Raw genomic sequence first — 22,927 nt, 5'->3', positions numbered from 1 at the left:
CCCATGCCACCCAATTAAAGACAGCTTCTTCTGTCCAAAAACAAACATATAAACAAAAAAGACTATGATACTGGCATGACAGACATATAAATAAATGGAATAAAATTGTAAGTCCAGAAATAAACCCCATACATTTGTGGCCAATGGATATGTCAACAAGGATAACAAGATAATTCAATGGGGGAAGAGTAGACTGTTCAACAAACAGTGCTGGTAAGACTAGATACCCACATGCAAGAACAAAGTGGTACCGTATTTCCTCACACTTACACAAAGTTAACCCAAAATGGATCTGAGAAGAAACAATAGGTGTAAATCTTCATGACTATTTCTTAGAAATGACACCTAACTCACAAGCAACCAAAAAATATATACATTGAATTTCATATAAATACAAGACTTTGGTGCTTCCAAGGAGACTCTCAAGAAAGAAAAAAGAATAGAAGAACATTTTTGCAAACATATTCATAAGGGTCGAATATCCAAAATATTAAAAAACAACAACTCTTATAAAACAATAAAAAGACAACCCAATTTTAAAAGGGGCATAGACATTCTCCAAATGGTCAAAAGCACATGAGATGTTCAACATCGTTAGTTATCAGGGAAATGCAAATCAAAACTGAGTATCACTTCACACCCACTATGATGGCTATAATGAAAAAGACAAACACTAACAAGTGTAGCCCAGGATATGGAGAAATTGGACCTCTCATGTATTGTTGGTAGGTATACAAAATGATGCAGGCACTTGGGAAAACAGTTTGGCAATTCCTTAAAAAGTCAAACATAGCCCTGACTGGTTTGGCTCAGTGGATAGACCGTCGGCCTGCGGACTGAAGGGTCCCAGGTTCGATTCCTGGTCAAGGGCATGTACCTTGGTTGCGGGCACATCCCCGGAGGGGGGTGTGCAGGAGGCAGCTGATTGATGTTTCGCTCTCATCGATGTTTCTAACTATCTCTATCCCTTCCTCTCTGTTAAAAATCAATAAAATATATTCTTTTTTTAAAAAGTCAAACATAGAGTTAACCCTATGATTCAAAAATTCCACTTCTGAGAAAATTAAAAACATGTTTACATAAAAATTATACACAAATGTTCACAACAATATTATTCAGAATAGTCAAAAAGTAGAAACAACATAAATATCCATCAACTGATGAATGGAAGTAACATGTCGTACTGTATATCCATACAATGGAACGCTATTATTTGGCTATAGAAAGGGATGAGATACGGACACTATGATATACTATAACATGGATGATTCTCAAAAACATTATGCTAAGTCAGTGGTCGGCAAACTCATTAGCAGAGCCAAATATCAACAGTACAACGATTGAAATTTCTTTTGAGAGCTGAAAACTGACTTCTGCGCATGGGTCACGAAGTTTCAATTGCACTGTACGTGCGCGCCCGCTCGTGGCATTTTGTGGAAGAGCCACACTCAAGGAGCCAAAGAGCCGCATGTGGCTCGCGAGTCTCAGTTTGCCGACCACTGTGCTAAGTGAAAGGAGCCAGACTCAAAAGGCCCCATATTGGATGATTCCATTTACGTGAAATGTCCAGAATAGGCAAATCCACAGAGACAGAAACTAGATTAATGGATGCCAGGGGTTGGGGGTGGGGGAGGGAGGAAGAATTGGAGAGTAACTGTTAATGTCTATGGAGTTTCTTTTTGAGGTGATGAAAACATTTTAAAATTAGATACTGATAATGTTGCACAACCTTGTGAATATACTAAAAACCACTGAATTCTATACATTTTAAGCCCAGCTGATGTGTTTCAGTGGTTGATCATCGACCTATGAACCAGGAGGTCACAGTTCAATTCCTAGTCAGGGCACATGCCCAGGTTGTGGACTCAATCCCCAGTGTGGGGTGTGTAGGAGGCAGCCGATCAATGATTCTCTGTCATTCATTCTCTCTCTCTCTCTCTCTCTCTCTCTCTCTCTCTCTCTCTCTCTCCTTCCTCTCTGAAATCAACAAAAAAATACTTTTAAAAAGGATAAATTCCATGGTATATGAATTATATCTTATTTAATACATTTTTAATGAAGTCCTTTAAGTTATCCTACCAATACTATTGTAACGTAAAGCCCTAACAAGGTCATTGTAGAAGCCAATAAATATAAAACAGCTTAGGAAAATATTTAAAGGGAAAGTTAATATAAAGTGGCAAAATAATAGCATAACTATCTGAGTAGATTGGGAAAGTAAAATAAAAAAATCCATGATTAATGAAAGTCTTTAGGTACCGAACAAGTGTAGATGAGAGTAGAGGAAAAATAAACTAATTCTTTTTTTTTATAATTTCCCTTATCTCATTATAACCCTGAATCACCACACCTGAGGCATTTCTAGAGCACAGGAAGGTTATTAAAGTAGCATTATTATTTGCAACTCAAGGAGATAGAACAAACTGCCCAGCTTTACACAATAACTTAATGTGAAGCAAAGACATGTCATTGGAGGCTTTCTCCTAATGATTTACCTGCTAGCTCTTTCATGTTGAAAATATCAACTGCCCGGCCGGGCGTGGCTGAGTGAGATCGAGCATCGACCTATGAACTAGTAGATTGTGATTAGATTCCTGGTCAGGGCAAGTGCCCAGGTTGCAGGCTCGGTTTGGGGCAGGGGGGCGCGTGCAGGAGGCAGCCAATCAATTATTCTCTCTCAACATTAATGTTCCTCTCTCCCTTTCTCCCTCTCTCCCTTCCTTTCTGAAACCAATAAAACTATATTTAAAAAAAGAAAATATCAACTATGTCAAGTTTAAAGGTACATAATAAAGCCATATTTGTATCCCTCGGTCTAAACTCACCAAGAATTACTGTTAAGTATAAAAGCCAATGTTTTATTCCAGCTTGCATTCTTATATTAAACTGTTTAAAAACTTTCTGGTTGGATGAGAATATTCCATTTTTGCTTCCTAGGAATTAAAACTTAAACGAAACTGAAATGTTTCCTTAACCAAAATGAAAGAATAATAATTCCTACCTACAATGAAGAATGAATGAATGAATTGTAAAGGACCAAGATCCTTTAACACAGCCATTCTCTCACATTAATCACAAGATGCAGACAATGATATCATCTCATTGGGGATTTATGAGAAGGACATTTTGCAATACCAGGACTTGTTGCTTACAGTCAAAGGTCAGCATCCTCATTAGCTCTGTCTTCGTGGGATCAGTAATCATAAAAAATATTTGCAGAATATACATTTCATATGTTCATTTTACTTAATCATCAAAACAATCCATGAGAATAGAGATCAGGAATTATTACATTATTATCCATTTTACATCTCAGGGAACAGACGTTCAGAATAGGAAAGTGGCTTGCCCAAAGTCACCAGGCGCATCAGTGACAGAGCTGGGTGGGACTCAAAACTGATCTTCTAACACCAGATCCCATTTTCTTCCCACGGCATTCCCTACTTCTCCCAAGGAAGCTATGTCAGAGGCAGGTTCAGGAATTCTACAAGAAGAAAGAATAAGGAAAGGAAAGTAGTGAGCAACTAGAAAGGGACGATGACAGGGGAAGGAGGTGTTTTATTAGGAAGTGAGTCTGACCACTCTCAATTGTCCCAAATGTCCCTTGAGTGGCAACAGTGCCATGCCACAGGTTACCCTGCTCCAAATTAATCCTATGCCCCTAGGTATACAGCTACTATGGTTATTTGAGAACCACGTTGGAGACTTAAATGTTTGTTGTTTTTTTTTTAAATCTAAAGATTTTTCTCCGAGGTCTTGACAGCTGGACCCAGCCCCTCCCACCAAGACCCTTGGGAGCCGAAGAAACCCTGAAGTGTGGGGAACTGAAGGGAAGAGGGTTTCGGGGTGTGTGTGTGTTGGGGGGTGGGGGGGGGTGACTAAGGTTGAGCTCAGGAGAGGGGGAGCCTGCGGTGGAGCTGTGGTTAGGGGATGTGGGTTTTGTGGCTGAACTTGAAGGTGAGATAGGAAACCAGGATCAGGGCTGACAGTCAGGGTGGAGTTTACGGGTCCAGGAGGGGTTGGGCAGCAGAGGAGGGGACAGCGCCGGAGAAAGACCTCGGAAGGGGCGAGCCTGGGTGGTCCCTGGGGCGCGGGGCCGCCGGCTAGGCCCCTCTCGGGCGTCTGGGATTGGATGCTCCCTCGGTCCCGCCTCCCGGGACCCTCGCTCCCCAAGCCCCGCCCACACCCCGGGCGCGCGCCCGGAGCGGGGAGAGGGGACCAGGCGGGCGGCGGAGGGAGGGCGAGGGAGGCTCGTGCACGCGCCTCGCTCGCTGCGGTGCGCGAGCAGCGCGCTCCCGCCGCCCGCGTCGCCATCTTTTCCCCCTCCGTCCGTCTGTCTGCCGTTGGCTTTGTCCGTCTGCAGCGCCGCCCCTCGGCTCGCTGCCCTCGGCTCGGCCCGCAGCTGCCCTCCGCCTGCCGGGCCCGGTCCCGGAGAGCCCGGCCTGGCCGGCCCGAGCCGCAGCCCGGGGCCCATTGTCCGGCGGTCCGTCTGTCCGGAGGCGGGGCCCAGGGACCCGGAGCGCTGCGCAGCGCCGAGGCGCCGGGTAAAGGGACCCCCGACTCCTTCCCTCCGGGGCCGGGCTAAGGATGCGGGTCGCCGGCCGTCGGTCTTTTGTCTGTGGGCGTCTGGGGAGGGAAGTAGGGGCTCGCTCCGGCCTGGGGGGCGGGGCGGGGGCAGCCCAGGCTCCGACCCAGCCCCTGCCCCGGTTTCCCGAGTCGCGGCGGGTCCCGGCCAGCTCCCCGCCGGTCACTCCTCTTTCCGCCCCTTTGGGCGCGGGAGGGACGTCGGTGCAGCCGCCCTCCCCGCTGGGGCCCAGGTCGGCTCGGCCGAGAGCGGCCGGGACGGCCCCGGCGTCTGACAGGCTGGGAGGAGCAGGGGGAGGGAGCATGGGCGTGGGAGGGCAGACCCGGGTATCGGTCCGCGTCGCCGTCTCCCGGGCAGGCTTCTAAATTTAGACCCCGGAGAAGACGGTGCTGTCTGAGGGTTTGTCCGAGCCGCTGCGGAAGACCCACTGGCTTTCGGCTGATCGTTCCCCGGAATCCACCTGGCTCGCCCCGCCAGCAGCCAAAGGGACCATCTCGGCCGATCGTACACACGCTCCAGACCGAACCGAAGTGAGGCGGCTGCGTGATCAGCTTTCTTGTGCTCTCCTTTCTGGCAGATAGAAATCACTGGGATTCAGACGAGTTTAACTTTCCTCCGTGGGAACCGCACCAGAGCTGGAGGTGGGAATGCACCCTCTTTCCGTAAAGCTTGGCTTTCACCCGTTTTTTTTTTTTTCTCTTTGCTCAAGTCCGTGGTGCGCGTCCTGGAAGCTGCAACCTAACACTTGTGGGAGAGCAGGGACAGTGTTCGGGGGAGACGTTGCTCCCCGCTCCCGCCCCCAAGGACTCTTAACCTCCTTCTGAAGACAGACAAAGCTGCCTGCCTTTGTAAATAGAATCCCTTGGAGATTTGAATCTCCCCAGTTTACCTTTCTTCCTATCCCGGTTTTCTTGGAGATGGTGATGTTCAGGCAGTTAGTTCTCCGTTTACATTTTTGTGTTGGTTTCAGATTCGGGCTTGGGAACTGAGGCAGTGTTAAAAGTAAAATTGAATGAGTGACCTTTAGGCCAACGTGTCTATGGATTTCATTACCGTTTAATGCCTACAAAACCCTGAGATCTTGTGTGGTTAAGAATGTACTTTCAGTGCTATTTATTTATTTGTTTACTTGTTTGTTTGTTTGTTTGCAAGAGTCCTCTGCTCTACAGGCTTTCTTTTTTGAGGGATGGAGAGTATTTGCTTAATTTTCCCTTAAATCCCTCAGGTGTGAAGTTCCTTTGGGTACCATCTGGTCAGTTCCCCATTTGGCCACTAGGAGGACTATAAGACGCAGTGGACACTGCCAATTTAAATACGCAGATGCTCATCTGTGTCGGACTTGTAGCTTTAGTATTGAACTGTGGCCTCACCAAGATGATCGGAATAGAGCCTGGCTCAAGTTATTTGGTCTTCCTTCAGAAGGATCTTTAATATTACCTTTATCTCACAGTTTCAATTTCTGATCTTGATGGAGAGAAAATTTAAAGATTCATTAAGATTTCATATTTTCCCTCTACAATAGAGTAGGTGTAGCTCTGCAGATTTTAGAACAAAAAAAAAAAAAAAAAATGAAAGACAACCTGCATTTCATTCAGCTTTCTGCTTTCCGATTCCATAGACTTACAGGAAAAGTGCTTGTTACCCAAAGTGTAAAATTCATTCACTGCTTTCATTAATAAAATAACTACTTGATTAGAAAGAAATGATCTACACAAAACTTAGAATGGAGAACATATACCAGTAGCTTTAGCACTCAGCACACTGCCCTCTACATCAGCGGTCGCCAACCGGTGGTCCGTGAGGTCCGGAAGGTTGGCGACCGCTGCTCTAAATAGTTAAAATTGATTTTTATGTATATTTGGAGTTTTGTTTTGTTTTGTTTTGTTTTGGTTGTTAATTAAAGGTCTGAAAAAGAACTGTGTTTGATATGCAGATATGATAGAAGACTGCCTGAAAGCTGCTTCCTTTGCCACTTCCTGTGGAGGCCTGTCTTTGCCATTTGCGGTTTCTTTCTTCTTTTGGTAAGGGGAGGCAGGGTCTGATTACAGGTCTGAGGTCCTTTCTAGCTACACAGAGGAGTTCTGGAGTGCAAAGTATAGCTAGGAGTAGCCTCTCATAATGCCTCTTCAGGCAAAAACTACAATTTTACCGTTGCTCATCCACTGTGCATATACTTGGAGAAGGCAGGAACTGAAAGAAAACTTAAAGGGCGACCAGACCCATATTCTTGTCTTTGGTAGGAAAAGGAATCTAGTTCTTTTTAATCGGTCTGTTTCTTCACTTGATCTTTCAAAGAACATTTCACAGCTTCCAATACTAATTCACTTCAGACTCTCTAACAACACTTACTGCTGGGAAAGTCTTATAACTAACCAGGAACCTCCAGGCTTACGTATCTATCCCTCCTGTTTCAGGGAAACAGGTGCATGTCTCTGCAGCACTGCTCACTTGAGGCGCTTTTCTCGTTGTTTCTCCCACTGATCGCTCTGCTTACGTAGAGGCTGGATTGAGAAGAGGCACTAAAGTTACTAACTTTGACCACCGCTCCAGAGCATGCGAGCAGGGGCCAGCTTGATGTTCCAGTGCTGAGTTAGTACTCAGCAATGTGGATGGCATCTGGCTCTCCTGGCGAGAGCCCATCTTCAGCACTGGAAGTCTGGTTTGCTTCAGTGCCCTGTCATCCCCAGTGCCCAGCGCTGTGCCTGCATCACTAATCACTGGCTCTGTGTTGTTTTGAGATGTTTTCTTGCCTCAGGGAGATGATGCCTTGGTCACCTCCAGGTGAGGTAACACCTGGAGGCTCCCCCTGGGGAGGACTGCAGGGCTTGACTTCCAGTGGGCATGAGAGCTGCTACCCTCTTTAGCCTTTGTTCCTTCCTTTTACAGTTCACGGGGATTTATTCCTTTGAGCCCACGGCACTACTAACACTGATTGCCTGAGTTATTTGCTTCCTTTTTTATCCTGATCACGAGCGTGTAATAGTATTCTGGATTCCATAGATAGTTTTAGAGTGGAATTTCTAAATCCTCTAAAGGAGTCCCTTCGTAAACTTCTTGGGACCTTGATGTGCCAGAGATTTATTAATTTCTTTCTTTAATTAGTTCAGTTATTTATAACTGGTGAGTTTGATACACTTAAGAACTATTTTTAAAAATCTTTTTATCCGTTAAGTTTGTATGATATCTGGGCAAAACGACATGTGCTAACTGTATCCTTTTTCTTGTAGGTCAGCACCCTGCAAGGAGGTAGTAACGTATCCAGGCGTGAAACTGGGAAAGGCCAGAGCTCTTGGATCAGGGAAACATGTCCCGTCGGAAACAGACGAATCCAAATAAAGTTCACTGTGAGTATTGGGCTTTGTCTTCTGGAATCTGGATGGGAATGGAAGAGTAATCTGAATTTAGGTTAGAGGCTTACACTAATTTGTGAAGAAAAAAAGGGTTAAAGGTGTTGAACATGATGGATTTAAAGTGTGTTTGTTTGCTGGAGAAGGTGTTAGAAAACTGTTGGGAGGAGGTGCGTTTGATTCATCCTTAGTATTCATATAATAAACATTTATAGGATATCTATTCTGTGAAAAGTCTTGTGCTAGATGCCCAGGCTGTAAAACAATAAAAGGATATATAAAACTATGATGTAGCCATTATTTGATAGTATATGCTAAGTGCCAAATAGGAATGCTATACAAACTGTATACTATAGAAGTTAAGAGGAGGGAGAGAGCATCGTAGACTGAGGTAGCAAGGGAATGCTTGATGGAAGAGGCCCTAGACCATGAACTTGAACTGGGTCTTAGAAGGTAGAAAGTGGATTATTTATTTATTGATTGATTTTTATTGATTTCAGAGAGAAAGGGGGAGGGAGAAGGAGAGAAACATCAATGATGAGAGAGAAACATTGATCGGCTGCCTCCTGCATGCCTCCCTACTGGGGATCGAGCCCGCAACCTGGGCATGTGCCTTTGATCGGAATCGAACCCAGGACCCTTCAGTCCACAGGCCGACGCTCTATCCACTGAGCCCAAACAGCTAGGGCAAAGTGAACTTTTTAAAAAGAGGAAGGGAAAAGTAAAATCGGAGAGGGAAGACAGTGTGAGCAAAGATGTAAGAGGAAGTACATGTGATATGTTCAGGGGATAAGGAGACTTTGGATGAAGCAGAAGTTTCATTTGTCCAGAAGTCATAGGATATGAAGTTGGAGATGTTTAACTCTACATCAAGCATGTCAAACTCGTGGCCAGCAGGCCACATGCCGGCCACGAGTTTTACATTGTAGAGTCCTAAAGGCCAGGCCAAGTTCAAACTTCATTCTGTAGACAAAAAGGAGCTACTGAAGGTTTTTAAGCAGAGAGAGTGGAGTGACATTTAGAATGCAGTGTTTTGGGATGGATCATATGAGGGAGAGACTGGTAACAGGAAGACCAGGTATGCACTGTTGCCTTGCATTATTTCCCAATAGTTTTTTTTTTTAAATATATTTTATTGATTTTCCACAGAGAGGAAGGGAGAGGGATAGAGAACTAGAAACATCGATGAAAGAGAGACATCAACCAGCTGCCTCCTGCACACCCCCCACCGGGGGATGTGCCCGCAACCAATGTACATGCCCTTGACCAGAATCGAACCTGGGACCTTCCAGTCCGCAGACCGACGCTCTATCCACTGAGCCAAACCGGTTTCGGCCCCAATAGTTTTGAGTGTATGTTTTATGTCAGTAATTGGATTGTAAACTTCTAGAGGGCATATATATTTCCTGCTATCCCTCTCAGCTTCTGACACTGCTCATAGAGAGTGTTCAAGTACCTTAAAATACCTTATCAAATTAATAATAACATATCTATGTAGGACCGAGATAATTAATCAGACAGTTTCCTATGATCTAGGGAGATAAGCATCCTCACCTAAATGTTTATAAAAGAGAAGAATAGCTCCCTATTATGGAGGATTGACTAAATCAAGTACAGCAACATTTGAAGAGAATTCAGTGGTATAATATATGAAATGTTTTTTTAAAGAAAATAAATCCATTTGAGAAGATAGAATAGACAAGAAGTTAAGAGGACCAACATTGCCCTAGCCGGTTTGGCTCAGTGGATAGAGTGTTGGACTGCGGACTCAAGGGTCCCAGGTTCAATTCCAGTCAAGGGCATGGGCCTTGGTTGTGGGCACATCCCCAGTGGGGAGAGTGCAGGGGGCAGCTGATTGATGTTTCTCTCTCATCAATGTTTCTAACTCTCTCTCGCTCTTCCTTCCTCTCTGTAAAAAGTCAATAAAATATATTTTTTTAAAAAGAGGACCAACATTTATTAAAAAGATACTGTATGCCAGGCACTATGTACCTTTTCTTGTCTTATTGGGTAATTTCAAGAGTAGGAGCAGAGGGATTAGGGGGCCTTCAACATATTATGGATAATGAGATTAGGGTAGCAGACCTCCTTAGACAATTAATTCTTTAAGTCTTGGAAAATATTTATAAGATAGAACAAGTTGGATTCTTCTAGGAGTATACTCTAGGTGAATGTGGAAGGCTGCTTGTTATAAAGGTGAGTAGTTTAAGAAGGATTTAGAAATTGTTGCTAAACAGTAAAATTTAGTGGGGCTGAATGGGAGGATCGTTAAGAGAGAAAATGAAGCATCTCTAGCATAGGGAATACAACACAGTGGTTTAGGAGGATTATCTTCTCCTCTGGTTGAAGGTGAGTACTGACTGATAAAAGGCACAGATGTGACCCCAAGAAGACAGGGCAGGAAAGGTACTCTTAATAGAGATGATGGGTTCACGAATAAGGCAGTCATAGGAATCGGGTATTTACCTATACAAACCTCCTGTCCAAAGAGACTGGTTAGATTTGAGGAAAGATGAGGTGGATGATAGCATGATTGTGTAAGGCCAAGGGGAGCCAGTAAAGGCTTGTGTGGCCTATGCCCGTGTCCACATGGCATATACCCATCAGCTGCATCTCCTCCCACCATAGCCAGTCAAACCAGGACGAGCTGGTATTAGAGTTGGAAAACAGATGGACAATCAGGCCATGGACAAGGACAGAATATCACACTTCTACAGCTGCAGAAATGCAGTGTCCAGAGCAAGGGAACATTATATTGTGGTGGAGTGGGTGGGACTTTGCAGCCTCTCTGGTGGTGCCATGAAGAGAGCTGTGAACAGACATGTTCAGCTGCCACTAAAAAGCAGACCCAAAGGAGGGGCTATTTTCGGTGATGCATTTGGGCAGGGAGCTGTGAGGGCTTCTCAGGTGATTGACTAAGCTTGACCAAAGAAGACGACAGTGGGATTGGCTGGTCTCCAAGGGGTCTTCTGTTTATTTACTATTTGGAGACTGAAGCTGATCCTACCTGGTTTGAAAGGTCATCTTCTCATGACAGTAATGACAAATAGAAATTGGTAATTTCAGTCTTCTGACCACTCGAGTCTCCTATCCCCTTTCAGTGAAATGGAACCAATTAAATGTATTGAATTTAATGCTGCTCGTCTATTTAAAGTAAATGGGATGGACTCAAGGTCTGGGAGGCAGGAAAGCCTGCCGAAGCTCTGCTTCAGTATCAAAGGCAGTGGGCACTCTGGCAGAGTAATGGCTGAGCTCCATTAGCTCTGCCTTCTGGAAAGAAGAAGACTGTGTGGCATGAAGCTCAAAGCCCACCTAAAACAATCTATTAAGAATCCCACTGCTGCAGGCTGGCAGCATTTATCCGATTCACTTCAGAGGCAATGGGCAGGCTGTTCTGACATTTACTTGGCTTTCCTCTGGACTGGCTGTGTATCTCAGAAATATTCAGGCAGACGCTTGGGTTTTACCCAGCTCATTAATAGACTTGATGAGAGCTTTTGGAATAAAAGCCCAGAAATGTTAGTCACAGAGAAACTGCTGAAGAGCTGAAATCTGTTAGACCTTCCTCCCTCCTTCCTCATCTTACCCCTTCTGAGTATAACTTTTTGTCAACTGTTTCTAGAGAGGTTGAAAATAGAGTGCCTTCCACACTCTCATTTGGTGTCTTTATACCAAGCGAACCACTAAGAAAAGGAAAACTTTTTCTGAAGAGTTTTTGTTTTCAGATTGCAACATATATTCAAAAGCTTTCACCTTTAATTAAAAGCTTTTTCAGCGAAGTAGGAAAAATGCCTTTGTAATCCCTTCTCTTCTAAAAAGTGCAACTTGTTTTATTTTCATTCAGTGTCCCTGCGAGGTAAATGTTATGTTCTCAACATGTGATCGCACCTTGGATTACAGAGACTGTCAGCTAGAAATGGAATCCTAAGCTCCTCACTCCCAATACTAGCTCGTCTTTTCTGAGTTTGACATCTGCTCTGTTAGGATATGTTTCAGCTGCTATCCTTAATTTCAGTCAGCCAGAAACTGCATTTACTGGATGGACAAAAGTAGGTTTAAAGCATGAGTATGTGAAACAGTTTCTTCTTTTTTTTTTTAAATTGATTTTAGAGAGAGAAGAAGGGAGAGAACGAGAGAGGAACTTCAATTTGTCGTTCCTTATTTATGCATTCATTGGTTCACTCTTGTATGTGCCCTGACCGAACCCGCAACCTTGGCATATCAGGACAATGCTCCAACCAAGTGAGCTACCCGACCAGGGGCAGTTTATTCTTATATTATTATTTATTAATTATTCTATTATTTTCCATACAAACAACTGTAAGCCTACTTTTGCCCACCCATGCATTTAACTACACCAAGGACTCAAGAAAGAGAATTGTAAAATCTTTGTCTTTCTAATAACTTTCATCTCAAGCTTCTCATCTGTTTCACAAACTTGCTTGTATGGCCTTGTTTTTATCTGGTTTGAAAAATCTTAACCAAATCAAATAGTATCTCTCTCTGTATATTTTTTATTGATTTCAGAGAGGAAGGGAGAGGGAGATAGAAACATCAATGAAAAAGAGAGAATCATTGATCAGCTGCCTCTTGCACGCCCCTCACTGGGGATTGAGCCTGCAACCCCGGGCATGTGCCCTTGACTGGAATCGAACCTGGGACCTTTCAGTCCATAGGCTGACACTCTATCCACTGAGCCAAACTGGCTAGGGCTCAAATAGTATCTTGATTTTATACTAAAAACAGGAGAAGTGGCACTTTGCTTTTTACTGTGGGAGCACAGATGACTTGTTCTCAACTATTAATAGACAAATAAATACCCATGTTAAATAAGATTGTTGCCCTACATTAATATCTAGAGATTACAGGATTTTTTTTTAACCTACTCCAACAGTCTCAAGATAGAAGGAAATGATTCTACATTATACAAGCAGGCAATTGTATAACACTTCTTAATCACTAGTATCTATGAATCACATTATACTTAATTATGACATACTTTTAGCAAGTATCACTACTTTCTTGTGAAAGGATAATTCTGGACAGCCAGATTTTAGGGATTAAATAAATAGTGACTACTGGAAGATTATCCACACATCTTTTCCTATGAGGCCTGCCAAAATCATGTCCTTTTTTAATGATTTTTATGTAGTTTGCTTTAGTTGATGTTTAAAATAGGAATAAAGTTTACCTTAACTTTTTTTCTCAAGCCAGGAACAGAATAAAATACAAGAGCACAGCTTTTATCTCCAAACTGCCAAAAAGGAATGACAATTAGTTCATTCCACCTGTCCTAGGGTAGATTGCCTAGGTGAGCAAAAAGTGCTAGCTAGGGAAGTTCTATGGAATAGACCCTTCTCTGTTCTGGGAAGGCCTAAATATTTAAACATCAATAGACAAACATAAATTTTAAGCTCCAGTTGATAGAGACCAAACTGAAGTACTAGCTGCTATTGAAAGGTACATATACTTTTAGATGCCCTTTTACTAATCCAATGGTGATTTCCTAATAGAAAGAGGGGTGAGGTATATGTTCTAAATATGCTATAAACCTAGCTGGTTTCTGGCTAGGTTTCTTTAGAGATGAGCAGTATCACTGATGAGAATGATCTGTCCCTTCATAATTAATTATATGCTGGTACATAACTTGTTTCATAGTGCCATATCTGCCCATAGCCACCAGGTCCAAAAACATGCATCTTCCCAGAAGAATTCAGTAACTATTCCAGTTGGCCATGGTCTTATGATTACAGTGGAACCAACATGGAGAAATTAAATATTTTACTTCTGCAAAGAAAGAAGAGAAGACACTATAACACAATTCAATTTTTGCTTTCCCTAGCAGTAATTAATATCCAGTGTGTCATCTTGGATATTATGAAAGTGGACTTAAAGCAGCTTATTTTTCCTTTACTTGAGGGCTGTGTGGTTGCAGTACGTTTGAACTCTAACCACCTCTACTCCCATTCACGGTATCAGTCAGAGTACCCATAATATTAGTTACTCTGACCCAGGCATGGTAATACCACGTGGTATCAGAACCATCAAAATGATGGTTCCTGTTGTCATATACTGGCCCTGAGAACATTATTTTGATATTTGAGTTATATTTATCAGTTTCTCATGATATGAAGGTAACAGTACCACTAGGATCAGAGCCATTCTTCTCAGAGACAGCATTTGTTTTCAGCAAAACCACTATGATAAAGCGCCTAGCCTTCTGCTTATATCACTACTAGAAAGCAGTTTAAAAACATGGATAGTAGAGTTGGGCAAACCTAGGTTTGAATACTTAGTTCCACCACAGACCTTAGTTTTCTCCTAAGTAAAACGTGGGTAGTTATACCTACCACATCGAATTTAGCAGAGAATTAAGGTAAGGTAACAACTATAAAGCATTTAACATAGAATCTGGAGCTATTATTAGTGTTCAGCACTTAGCATATAGTAAACTCCATGAATATTTGCTGAATGAATGCCTAAGTAATCCCATGAAGTCTACTTCACATCCATTCTTTCATTGCCTCAGGACTAGTAGTGCAGATCAACTAACCTGTTCATTTTTCCTACATCATTGTCTCCTGCCTTGGAACTTGAGCCTGTTTACTCCCCTTTCTCTCCTCAGTAAGAAAGCGCTATTGGTCTATTGTCAATCTTTTCACTAGGGCTTTTATTATCCTCTCTTGGTAGCTGGAGAATGGGGACTGTAGTTTCCACTCTGACTGAGATAATGGAAACCTCGAGAAACCCAATTCCCTTTTCTCCTTATGCCTGGCCTCTTGGAAATAAAAGAACACTTAAATGTTAACTCTTCAATAACCACACAGATCCCAGGCAGAGTTCATCAGAAGTAAATGTATAATCAAGGACAGGTCTAGGGCTTCTGGATATTGCATACAAACAAACAAAGACCCAGGACATCAGATGAAATACTTGTTGCAAATTCGATGGCATGTTTCAGGAAGTGTGTTCCTCAGCAGAAGTGTGTTCTCCTTTTAATCCATTATTCAACTCATTGTTGATTTGCTTATGGATAATTCTGATAGGCATTAGAAAGGAAGTCAAGGAAGAACTTCCAGAGCATGTCTTTTTTTTTAAAATATATATTTTTTTATTTATTTATTTTTAAAATATATTTTATTGAGTTTTTACAGAGAGGAAGAGAGAGGGATAGAGAGTTAGAAACATCGATGAGAGAGAAACATCGATCAGCTGCCTCCTGTACACACCCCCTACTGGGGATGCGCCCGCAACCAAGGTACATGCCCTTGACTGGAATCGAACCTGGGACCCTTCAGTCCGCAGGCCAATGCTCTATCCACTGAGCCAAATTGGCCAGGGCCAGAGCATGTCTTAAGGAGAGTGAATGAAAGATGGGATTATATACTGTTATCTAGATGGATTATTGGAAGCACTGGTTTATAGCCAGAGACAGACATTAACTCAGGGCATAATGCTAGTACCTTAAAATTCACAGATTGTGCCCATATTTGTTGCCATATCTTTATTCTATTCCTTTGTCTCTTCTTTTTTTTTTTTTAAATATATTTTATTGATTTCTTACAGAGAGGAAGAGAGAGGGATAGAGAGTTAGAAACATCGATGAGAGAGAAACATCGATCAGCTGCCTCTTGCACACCCCCACTGGGGATGTGCCCGCAACCAAGGTACATGCCCTTGACCTGGAATCGAACCCGGGACCCTTGAGTCCGCAGGCCGACGCTCTATCCACTGAGCCAAACCGGTTTCGGCCCTTTGTCTCTTCTTGCCTCTGTCTCACCAATCCTGATGGAAGGTTGTAAATGGAATTGAGATTCTAAAGCTAAATCTATAAAGTAGCAATTGATCACCTTTTAAAAAGGAGTAAAGATTAGGACAATTTAAGGGGAGCAGATGATGCTTTCTAGAGCATCTGGCTTACCAGGAAGAGTAGCCGAGCCCAGAAACAGTTGTAGGCAACAAGCTGACTTGGAGATGGATGACTCCACCACAGGGTACCTGCCTCCTACCTTTGAATGGTCTGACTTTCCAACTAGCTTGCCTGGATGTGCTGCCCAGCTGGTGGCCTAACTATTTTTCCTTCTGACCACCAGGGGATCAAGTATTTGCTGGGCTAGAAGAGCAAGCCCGCCAGGCGATGATGAAAACTGATTTTCCTGGAGACCTTGACGGTCAGCGACAAGCTATCCAACAACTAAGAGATCAGGACTCCAGTAGCAGTGAGTTCTGCACCTTCTGGTAATGACTCAGGGCAATGGGAGAAGAATTATCAGAGTGTGTGTGCTCTGGGGATTGTGCATGGGGTTGGGAGGAAGACATGAAGAAGGCGATTTGTGGATCCTCAGTGTTCCCAAAAGTGTTCTAAGGTCTGAGGGCATATTCTTATCCAGAGAGCGAGAACAGGTTTGGCATGATGGTTGGTTGGTTTTTTAACTCATGGACTGCAGTACTTGGCACAGTACCATACACAGATAGGTTTTTGATGATTGTGAGAGACAGGGCATAGGAATAATTAGTGCCCAAGCAGCCCCTGGGTTAGGTCAAGTGAAGAGAAAAAAATCCCTGTCTCCTCGGATCTATTTGTTCATAATTAATAAAATGTAAGAGTGGCATTAATGGAAATTTTTGCTTGAGGCCTAGTGTTAACGTTATACAAGAGATATTGCAAATTAATGAGATTATGCATCATATAAAATGCTAATGTCAAGGTCTTCCCTTCCCACACCAAGTCCTAAGTAGATCCCTGTGGTTAAAAGATGGAAAAGACAGTGGCTGGTAGCCAATCGAGCCTTGTGGATCGCCTGTTCCATGACCTGCCTGAACACATACACTTTGAGATGTGTTATTTTCTATGATGATTTCCACACTTTACTGATTTCATCCTTACTGGTTATTATTAGTGTTAATTCAGAGAGGGATTTCAGATTTTTCTTCCCATTTGGGGTTGAGGAAGAACAAAGAGGGAGAGAGAGTTCTGCAACCTTCTAAGAACTACAGTTTCCACTCAAACTGTTAATTTAACAAAAATATTTAGCAATTAATTGCTCAGGTAGAGAAAAATAAGCCCACATATTTCTAGAAAACCTGTGGGAGCCATCAGTTTGAATAATAGGTGGGAATGGCAACATCTATAAAAGTCTAATAGGTTTCCATCCTGGAAAAAATGCAGCATCCCTCTGGATAGCATACTCTTTTTAAAAAAAATCTTTCTAGTAGAGAGATATATTTGGATTTTTGATAAATTACAAAAATGTGTTTGATGCATTGTTATCTTAGACTAAGCCAGTGGTCGGCAAACTCATTAGTCAACAGAGCCAAATATCAACAGTACAACGATTGAAATTTCTTTTGAGAGCCAAATTTTTTAAACTTAAACTTCTTCTAATGCCACTTCTTCAAAATAGACTCGCCCAGGCCGTGGTATTTTGTGGAAGAGCCACACTCAAGGGGCCAAAGAGCCGCATGTGGCTCGCAAGCCACAGTTTGCTGACCATGGGACTAAGCTTACAAGTATTCCAGATAAGCTGGTGAGAAAGTCTGGTATGATTTAATCTGTGCCAATCCTTCATTACTGAGATGAATTCAAACTAAAGCTTTGGGCTTAGGAATAAGGCCAGATCCAGTATACCAACCAAGTGGAGTATCTAATAGAGACACACATAACTACTAACAGATGATTTGGTTGGATTTTCTTAAGAAGAAAGAGAATAGAACCAGTTTTGCCCAGATACTGGTGTATTTAGAAATTGTGCAAGGGATAGAAGAGAGAAGACAACAGCACAGTTAGCTAGGAAAGCTGAATCTCACTGCTTTTGCAGAGAGACTGGTGAAACTCTCTACTCTGTATTTCTCTCTTGCTTACAGTCAGACGCAGGCGCCCAGGAGCCAGGTGGGATTGGGGCTGGAGTCTGATAGCTTCCCTAGGCTTGGCTTCCTCTTGTGATCTTCAGAGTATTAGCACTTTTTTTCTTTCAGAAAGAACTCCCTTTGTAATGGTGGGTTTCTTTTTCAAAAAAATAATTTCTCCCTATTTTATAAATAATAGGGCAGAAATTCAGCTCCCACAAACCTTGACATCCCCTCAGCCACATCCCGCTCCCTAAATGAAAACATTCAATTCTTACTTTAGTCACAATAAATTATATTCATTCTAAAGTAAAGAATAACCTGTTCCCTCTACTTAATGCATCCATCAGATAATCCAAAGAACCAACAGAAACAATGGATTTATTTAGCCTAGAATGCTGAGTTACTAGCAGAGTAATAAGAACACTGTGAGTCAAATACCACTACAAACTGCCTGAGGTTGTTTGCTGCACTAATTTTCCACTGTACTGAACAGCCTTTTCCCTATGCCCTATAAAGTGACATCATTTTAACCTAATTTACTACTGCCTCCTTTATTGATTAGAGGAAAGAAAAACTTGTTGGTGTTTATTTAAGTGTGCCTTGGGGTTTGTTGGGAGAGGACAGGTTAGTGGGACTCAGAATAGAATAGTATATGTGACACCATGGAGAAATTGTGTGGGCGGGCGGGGGGGGAGGTTATGGAGAAAAGTAAGGTAATAAAGTCAGTGAGAAGTGTTGGTAAATCAGAGGTGCTATGTTGTGGGAATGAGCATGGTGTGAGGTATGAAGGAGGTGTGATTTGAAGTGTGAGATATTTGGGAACCATGTGTAAGAAGTAACTATTTTTATGATAATGTACAGGGCCCAATAGCCATTTCCCAATGCAGTTTTGCCTCAGATTTTCTCTTTAGTGTGTATATGGCATTATAAACAACAGCTATAACTGGTTTCCACTTAACATGATTTATACCCAACTAAGCACTGATACAAACTATATTATGGAAGATCTAAAAATGTTTTCCATTATAACTGCAAACTCTAAGGTGGAAAGCAACTCAAGATGTATTCATTGCAAAAATCAGAACAAGTGACCAGTTTGTGTGTTCCAGGTGACAGTGAGGGTGATGAAGAGGAGACCACACAAGATGAAGTCTCTTCCCACACATCAGAGGAAGATGGAGGGGTGGTCAAAGTGGAAAAAGAGTTAGAAAATGCAGAACAGCCTGTTGGTGGGAACGAAGTGGTAGAGCATGAGGCAAGTGACAAATGGCTCCTGGGTCCGGGAGCCCCCTTACTCTTCTGTTTGGCCTGATGCCTCCCATCCATTTATAACCGTCTTGCCTCTGACAGTCTCCTGGGCCTTCATATGAAGCCCCTCTTCCTTCACAGCACCAGTTATCCAAACCTCAGACACAATTCTTATCACACCCGCTTTCCTTTTCCACCTGCATATCACTCCACCATGTACAGCTTTCTTTCCAGACAGCTGTACAAAACTTTGCAAAGACACCTTTGCAAAGCTATTAGCTGACTTCCTGAGGTGTGCTCTTGAATATGTTTGCAAATTTAAGTCCAAGTGTTACCTCACTAAATTGTTTCCTGAAGATTCCTGCAAGAAGCATGGCAAGAGGAAAGCTAATCCTTTCTCTACAGTTCACCTTGGGGAAAACAATAGCTCAGCTCTCTCTGGGGCAGGCCTATGCCCTCATGGCAGGAAACCCTGGAGAAAATAAAGATTAGTGCAAGTTAACTCCCATCTCCCTATTAGTTTTTCCTTTGGTCCGTATGGAAACCTGAGAATAATATGTGATATCAGGTTGTATTTTTTATAACAGGATACCTTGTAAAAGAAGTAGGGGCAGGGAAGAGACTGGTCAGCAGACTTAATGAATTGCCTACTTTCTGAATTGCAGGTCACAGAGAATTTGAATACTGACCCCTTACTTGGACTCTGCCAGTGTCCCCTCTGCCAACTAGACTGTGGGAGTCGGGAGCAGCTGATTGCTCACGTGTACCAGGTATGGCGTGGGGAGCTGCGTGCTCTGGAACTCGAGGGCCAGCAGCTTGTTTAGCCTTTGTCTCCAGCTCCCAAAGGAACCCTGGGCTGTTGTTCTCATTCAGACTCACTCCAGTCCTCAGGACATTTTGGAGAATAAGTGGAATATGCTGGGTAAATATGTCCTGGGGTTCCCATGCAGACATACTATGAAAATTAAGTACCATTTAAAAAATTACTTAGTGCATATTTTAAATAGTGAAATAAAAACCAACACCTGTGAATAATGAGGGCTTTGTTTTAAAGAAGAAAAAATGAGTTAACATAAATGTTTCTGAAATACTGGAGAAAGTTAGTGTAAGTAAGGGGATGAGAATAAGACAAACTTTTTTTTTTAAGTCCTCACCTGAGAACATGCTTAGAGAGGAAGGGAGAGAAGTAGACAGAGAAACATCGATCGGTTGCCTTCCGTACGCTCCCCGACCAGAGATCAAACGTGCAATCTGGGCATGTGCCGTGACTGGGAATTGAACCAGCAGCCCTTCAGTGCACAGGACCAGGCTCAACCAACTGAGCCACTCGGGCCGGGCAAGACAGACTTTTGTGTTCTTTTCCCCCTGATCCAATCACAGAGCACCTGTGCCTTGTGAGCTGTATTGAAAAGGCTTCAGCACACATGGCAGCCTGGGGTAGAGTGTAAAGATAGATAGTTTATGAGGAGACACATTTCTTCAAAAGACTGTCTTTAAAACATTAAAGGAAAGGCAGGACACTTAAAATACCTTTTGAGTACCAGTCTTCCCAGTTAGCTTCTGGACTGGCCTTCATTGATCCCTTCACTTGGACTTGCACCTGCACAATGTGAGGCAAGCCGTCAGAGAGAAATTGCCCCAATCATGAATTCTCTCAGGCTCGGAAGACGGCTCTGGAGCCCGTTGTTCCTTAGTTCAGCCACATGTCCCAGAATGTAGTCAACAGTCTTAATGCAATTCAATAAGTAGTAGAACTCAAACTAATGAAATGTGAGCAGTGGTCTGAATGGCCTGGCCCTTCTGAAAGCCCATTAACACAAGAAAGTTTTAACTTTCCAGGTGCTAAACAGGGAGAATAGTTGCAAGTCCCTTGTTCTGAGACTAAGGAAAGGGGACATTTCCCCCAAAGTAGTTTCTAAATGGGTGTAGATTGTCTTGGGGGTGGCGTGAGTTGACAGACTAAGGCTTGTTTTACAGCACACTGCAGCAGTTGTGAGTGCCAAGAGCTATATGTGTCCTGTCTGTGGCCGGGCCCTTAGCTCCCCAGGGTCATTGGGTCGCCACCTCCTAATCCACTCGGAGGACCAGCGGTCTAACTGTGCTGTGTGTGGAGCCCGTTTCACCAGCCATGCCACGTTTAACAGGTTAGCTGGGCACCTAACCCTTTTGTATTGGGAACAAATTACTGGATATGGATTCTGCTTTCCCAAGTCAAAGAAAAGGCTAGAGATCAGTAATGCAAAGGCAACTAATTGATTCTTAAACTCTTTGGAAATACAAATAATGAGACCAGTAAATATGCCCCTTCCATTAGCTATCTCCAAAGGGAAATGAATTCCCATTTCTTTTCCCTATCAGTATAATATTTTCACCTAGAAAGAGATGTGGGGAAGTCCAAGAATATTCATGATAAAGCATGAAGAAAAGTTATAGGGTGCTGAAAGGACCCTGATGTGAGGACATAGTCTCTACTATGTCCCAGGCCGACTGGAACAGTGTGAATTGTGTCCTAGTCCCATTAGCTAGCATGCAGTGCAGAATTGGCCAGGGCAGGAGCTTGAGCCAGTGGACTGTGCCTGCCCTTAAAGCAGCCTCTGCCTCAAGGACTGCCTCCCACCGCAGGACTGCCCTGCACAGCGTCTACCAAACACCACCATTCTGGCTTGAGCAGAAAGGGCTTGTTTTAAGGGTTAATCTGATTTTTAGTGGCTTGCTGTGGCCTTTGGTTCAGCCTCTAACTCCAGGTGGGCTTTAAAACTTGGTGCACACCCTAGCCCAGAGAAGAGCAGGGATGGAGAGGAAGTCAAACTGACCCCTAGTGGTGAAATTGGAGCAACTGGCTTAGTAGGACAAGAATAAGTCAGAATTGAATACCAGAGCCTTGTTAGAAGGTGACACTAACCATCCAAAATGTTTGCTTTCCCAGTGAGAAACTTCCTGAAGTACTTAATATGGAATCCCTACCCCCAGCCCACAGTGAGGGCCCCTCCAGTGCTGAGGGGAAGGACATTGCCTTTAGTCCTCCAGTTTACCCTGCTGGAATTCTGCTTGTGTGCAACAACTGTGCTGCCTACCGTAAGCTACTGGAAGCCCAGACCCCCAGCGTACGCAAATGGGCCCTCCGTCGACAGAACGAGCCTTTGGAAGTAAGGCTGCAGCGGCTGGAACGAGAGCGCACAGCCAAGAAGAGCCGGCGGGACAATGAGACCCCTGAGGAGCGGGAGGTAAGGCGCATGAGGGACCGCGAGGCCAAGCGCCTGCAGCGCATGCAGGAGACAGATGAGCAGCGGGCACGCCGGCTGCAGCGGGATCGGGAGGCCATGAGGCTCAAGCGGGCCAATGAAACCCCGGAGAAGCGGCAGGCCCGGCTCATCCGGGAGCGGGAGGCCAAGCGGCTCAAGAGGAGGCTGGAGAAGATGGACATGATGTTGCGAGCTCAGTTTGGCCAGGACCCTTCTGCCATGGCAGCTTTAGCAGCCGAAATGAACTTCTTCCAGCTCCCTGTGAGTGGGGTAGAGTTGGACAGCCAGCTCCTGGGCAAGATGGCCTTTGAGGAGCAGAACAGCAGCTCTCTGCACTGAGCCACAAACACCTGCCTGCCTGCCCTCCTGCTCACCCGCCCACCCACGCCCACAGGGACCAGTGCTGCAGCCACCCACAGGGCCCTGTCCTTACTGCCAGAGGCAGGCCCAGGTTTGTTGCAGGTGGACCTGTGCACTCCTTGCATGTCGGAGCAGGATGACGGGGTCAGGAGGAAACCAGCACAAGGCTGGACAAGGGAGCAGGCACTCCATAGAAATGGACTCCGCAGCCCACTGCTGCAGGGCATGCTGTAGGACTGTGGGGCCCCAAGGTGGCCCATGGAGTTGTAAGGGCAAATAAATTAATTTTATCTTTA

At 43.8% G+C, this 22,927-nt stretch overlaps 1 protein-coding gene across 7 annotated transcripts; it reads left to right on the top strand.

Moving 5' to 3' along the window:
- The first annotated feature begins 4,468 nt into the window (after nt 1-4,468).
- ZNF821 (zinc finger protein 821) lies at nt 4,469-22,927 on the top strand. 7 transcript variants are annotated; one of them, XM_054710309.1, is made up of 8 exons: nt 4,469-4,544; nt 5,163-5,226; nt 7,813-7,929; nt 16,026-16,170; nt 18,898-19,036; nt 19,695-19,799; nt 21,007-21,173; nt 21,956-22,927. In XM_054710309.1, the coding sequence occupies exons 3-8, from the start codon at nt 7,890-7,892 to the stop codon at nt 22,608-22,610; spliced, it is 1,251 nt and encodes a 416-aa protein (XP_054566284.1). In that variant the 5' UTR covers nt 4,469-4,544; nt 5,163-5,226; nt 7,813-7,889; the 3' UTR covers nt 22,611-22,927. The 7 variants fall into 7 exon arrangements, with proteins under 7 accessions (XP_054566284.1, XP_054566285.1, XP_054566286.1 ...); XM_054710310.1 differs by lacking the exon at nt 4,469-4,544 and adding an exon at nt 6,519-6,606 and having other exon boundaries at nt 4,880-5,226; XM_054710311.1 differs by lacking the exons at nt 4,469-4,544; nt 5,163-5,226 and adding an exon at nt 4,880-5,115.

The sequence above is a fragment of the Eptesicus fuscus genome, chromosome 21 (assembly GCF_027574615.1).
Source record: "Eptesicus fuscus isolate TK198812 chromosome 21, DD_ASM_mEF_20220401, whole genome shotgun sequence".
Taxonomy (NCBI): Eukaryota; Metazoa; Chordata; class Mammalia; order Chiroptera; family Vespertilionidae; genus Eptesicus; species Eptesicus fuscus.
The sequence above is the reverse complement of the archived record's forward strand: the minus strand, read 5'-3'. Positions and strand labels throughout refer to the sequence as shown.

Coding starts and splice junctions, on each gene's coding strand:
- ZNF821 (XM_054710309.1), top strand. CDS start 7,890: ATGTCCCGTCGGAAACAGACGAATCCAAATAAAGTTCACT. Junction 7,930..16,025: donor GAATCCAAATAAAGTTCACT/GTGAGTATTGGG, acceptor TCTGACCACCAG/GGGATCAAGTATTTGCTGGG. Junction 19,800..21,006: donor TGATTGCTCACGTGTACCAG/GTATGGCGTGGG, acceptor CTTGTTTTACAG/CACACTGCAGCAGTTGTGAG.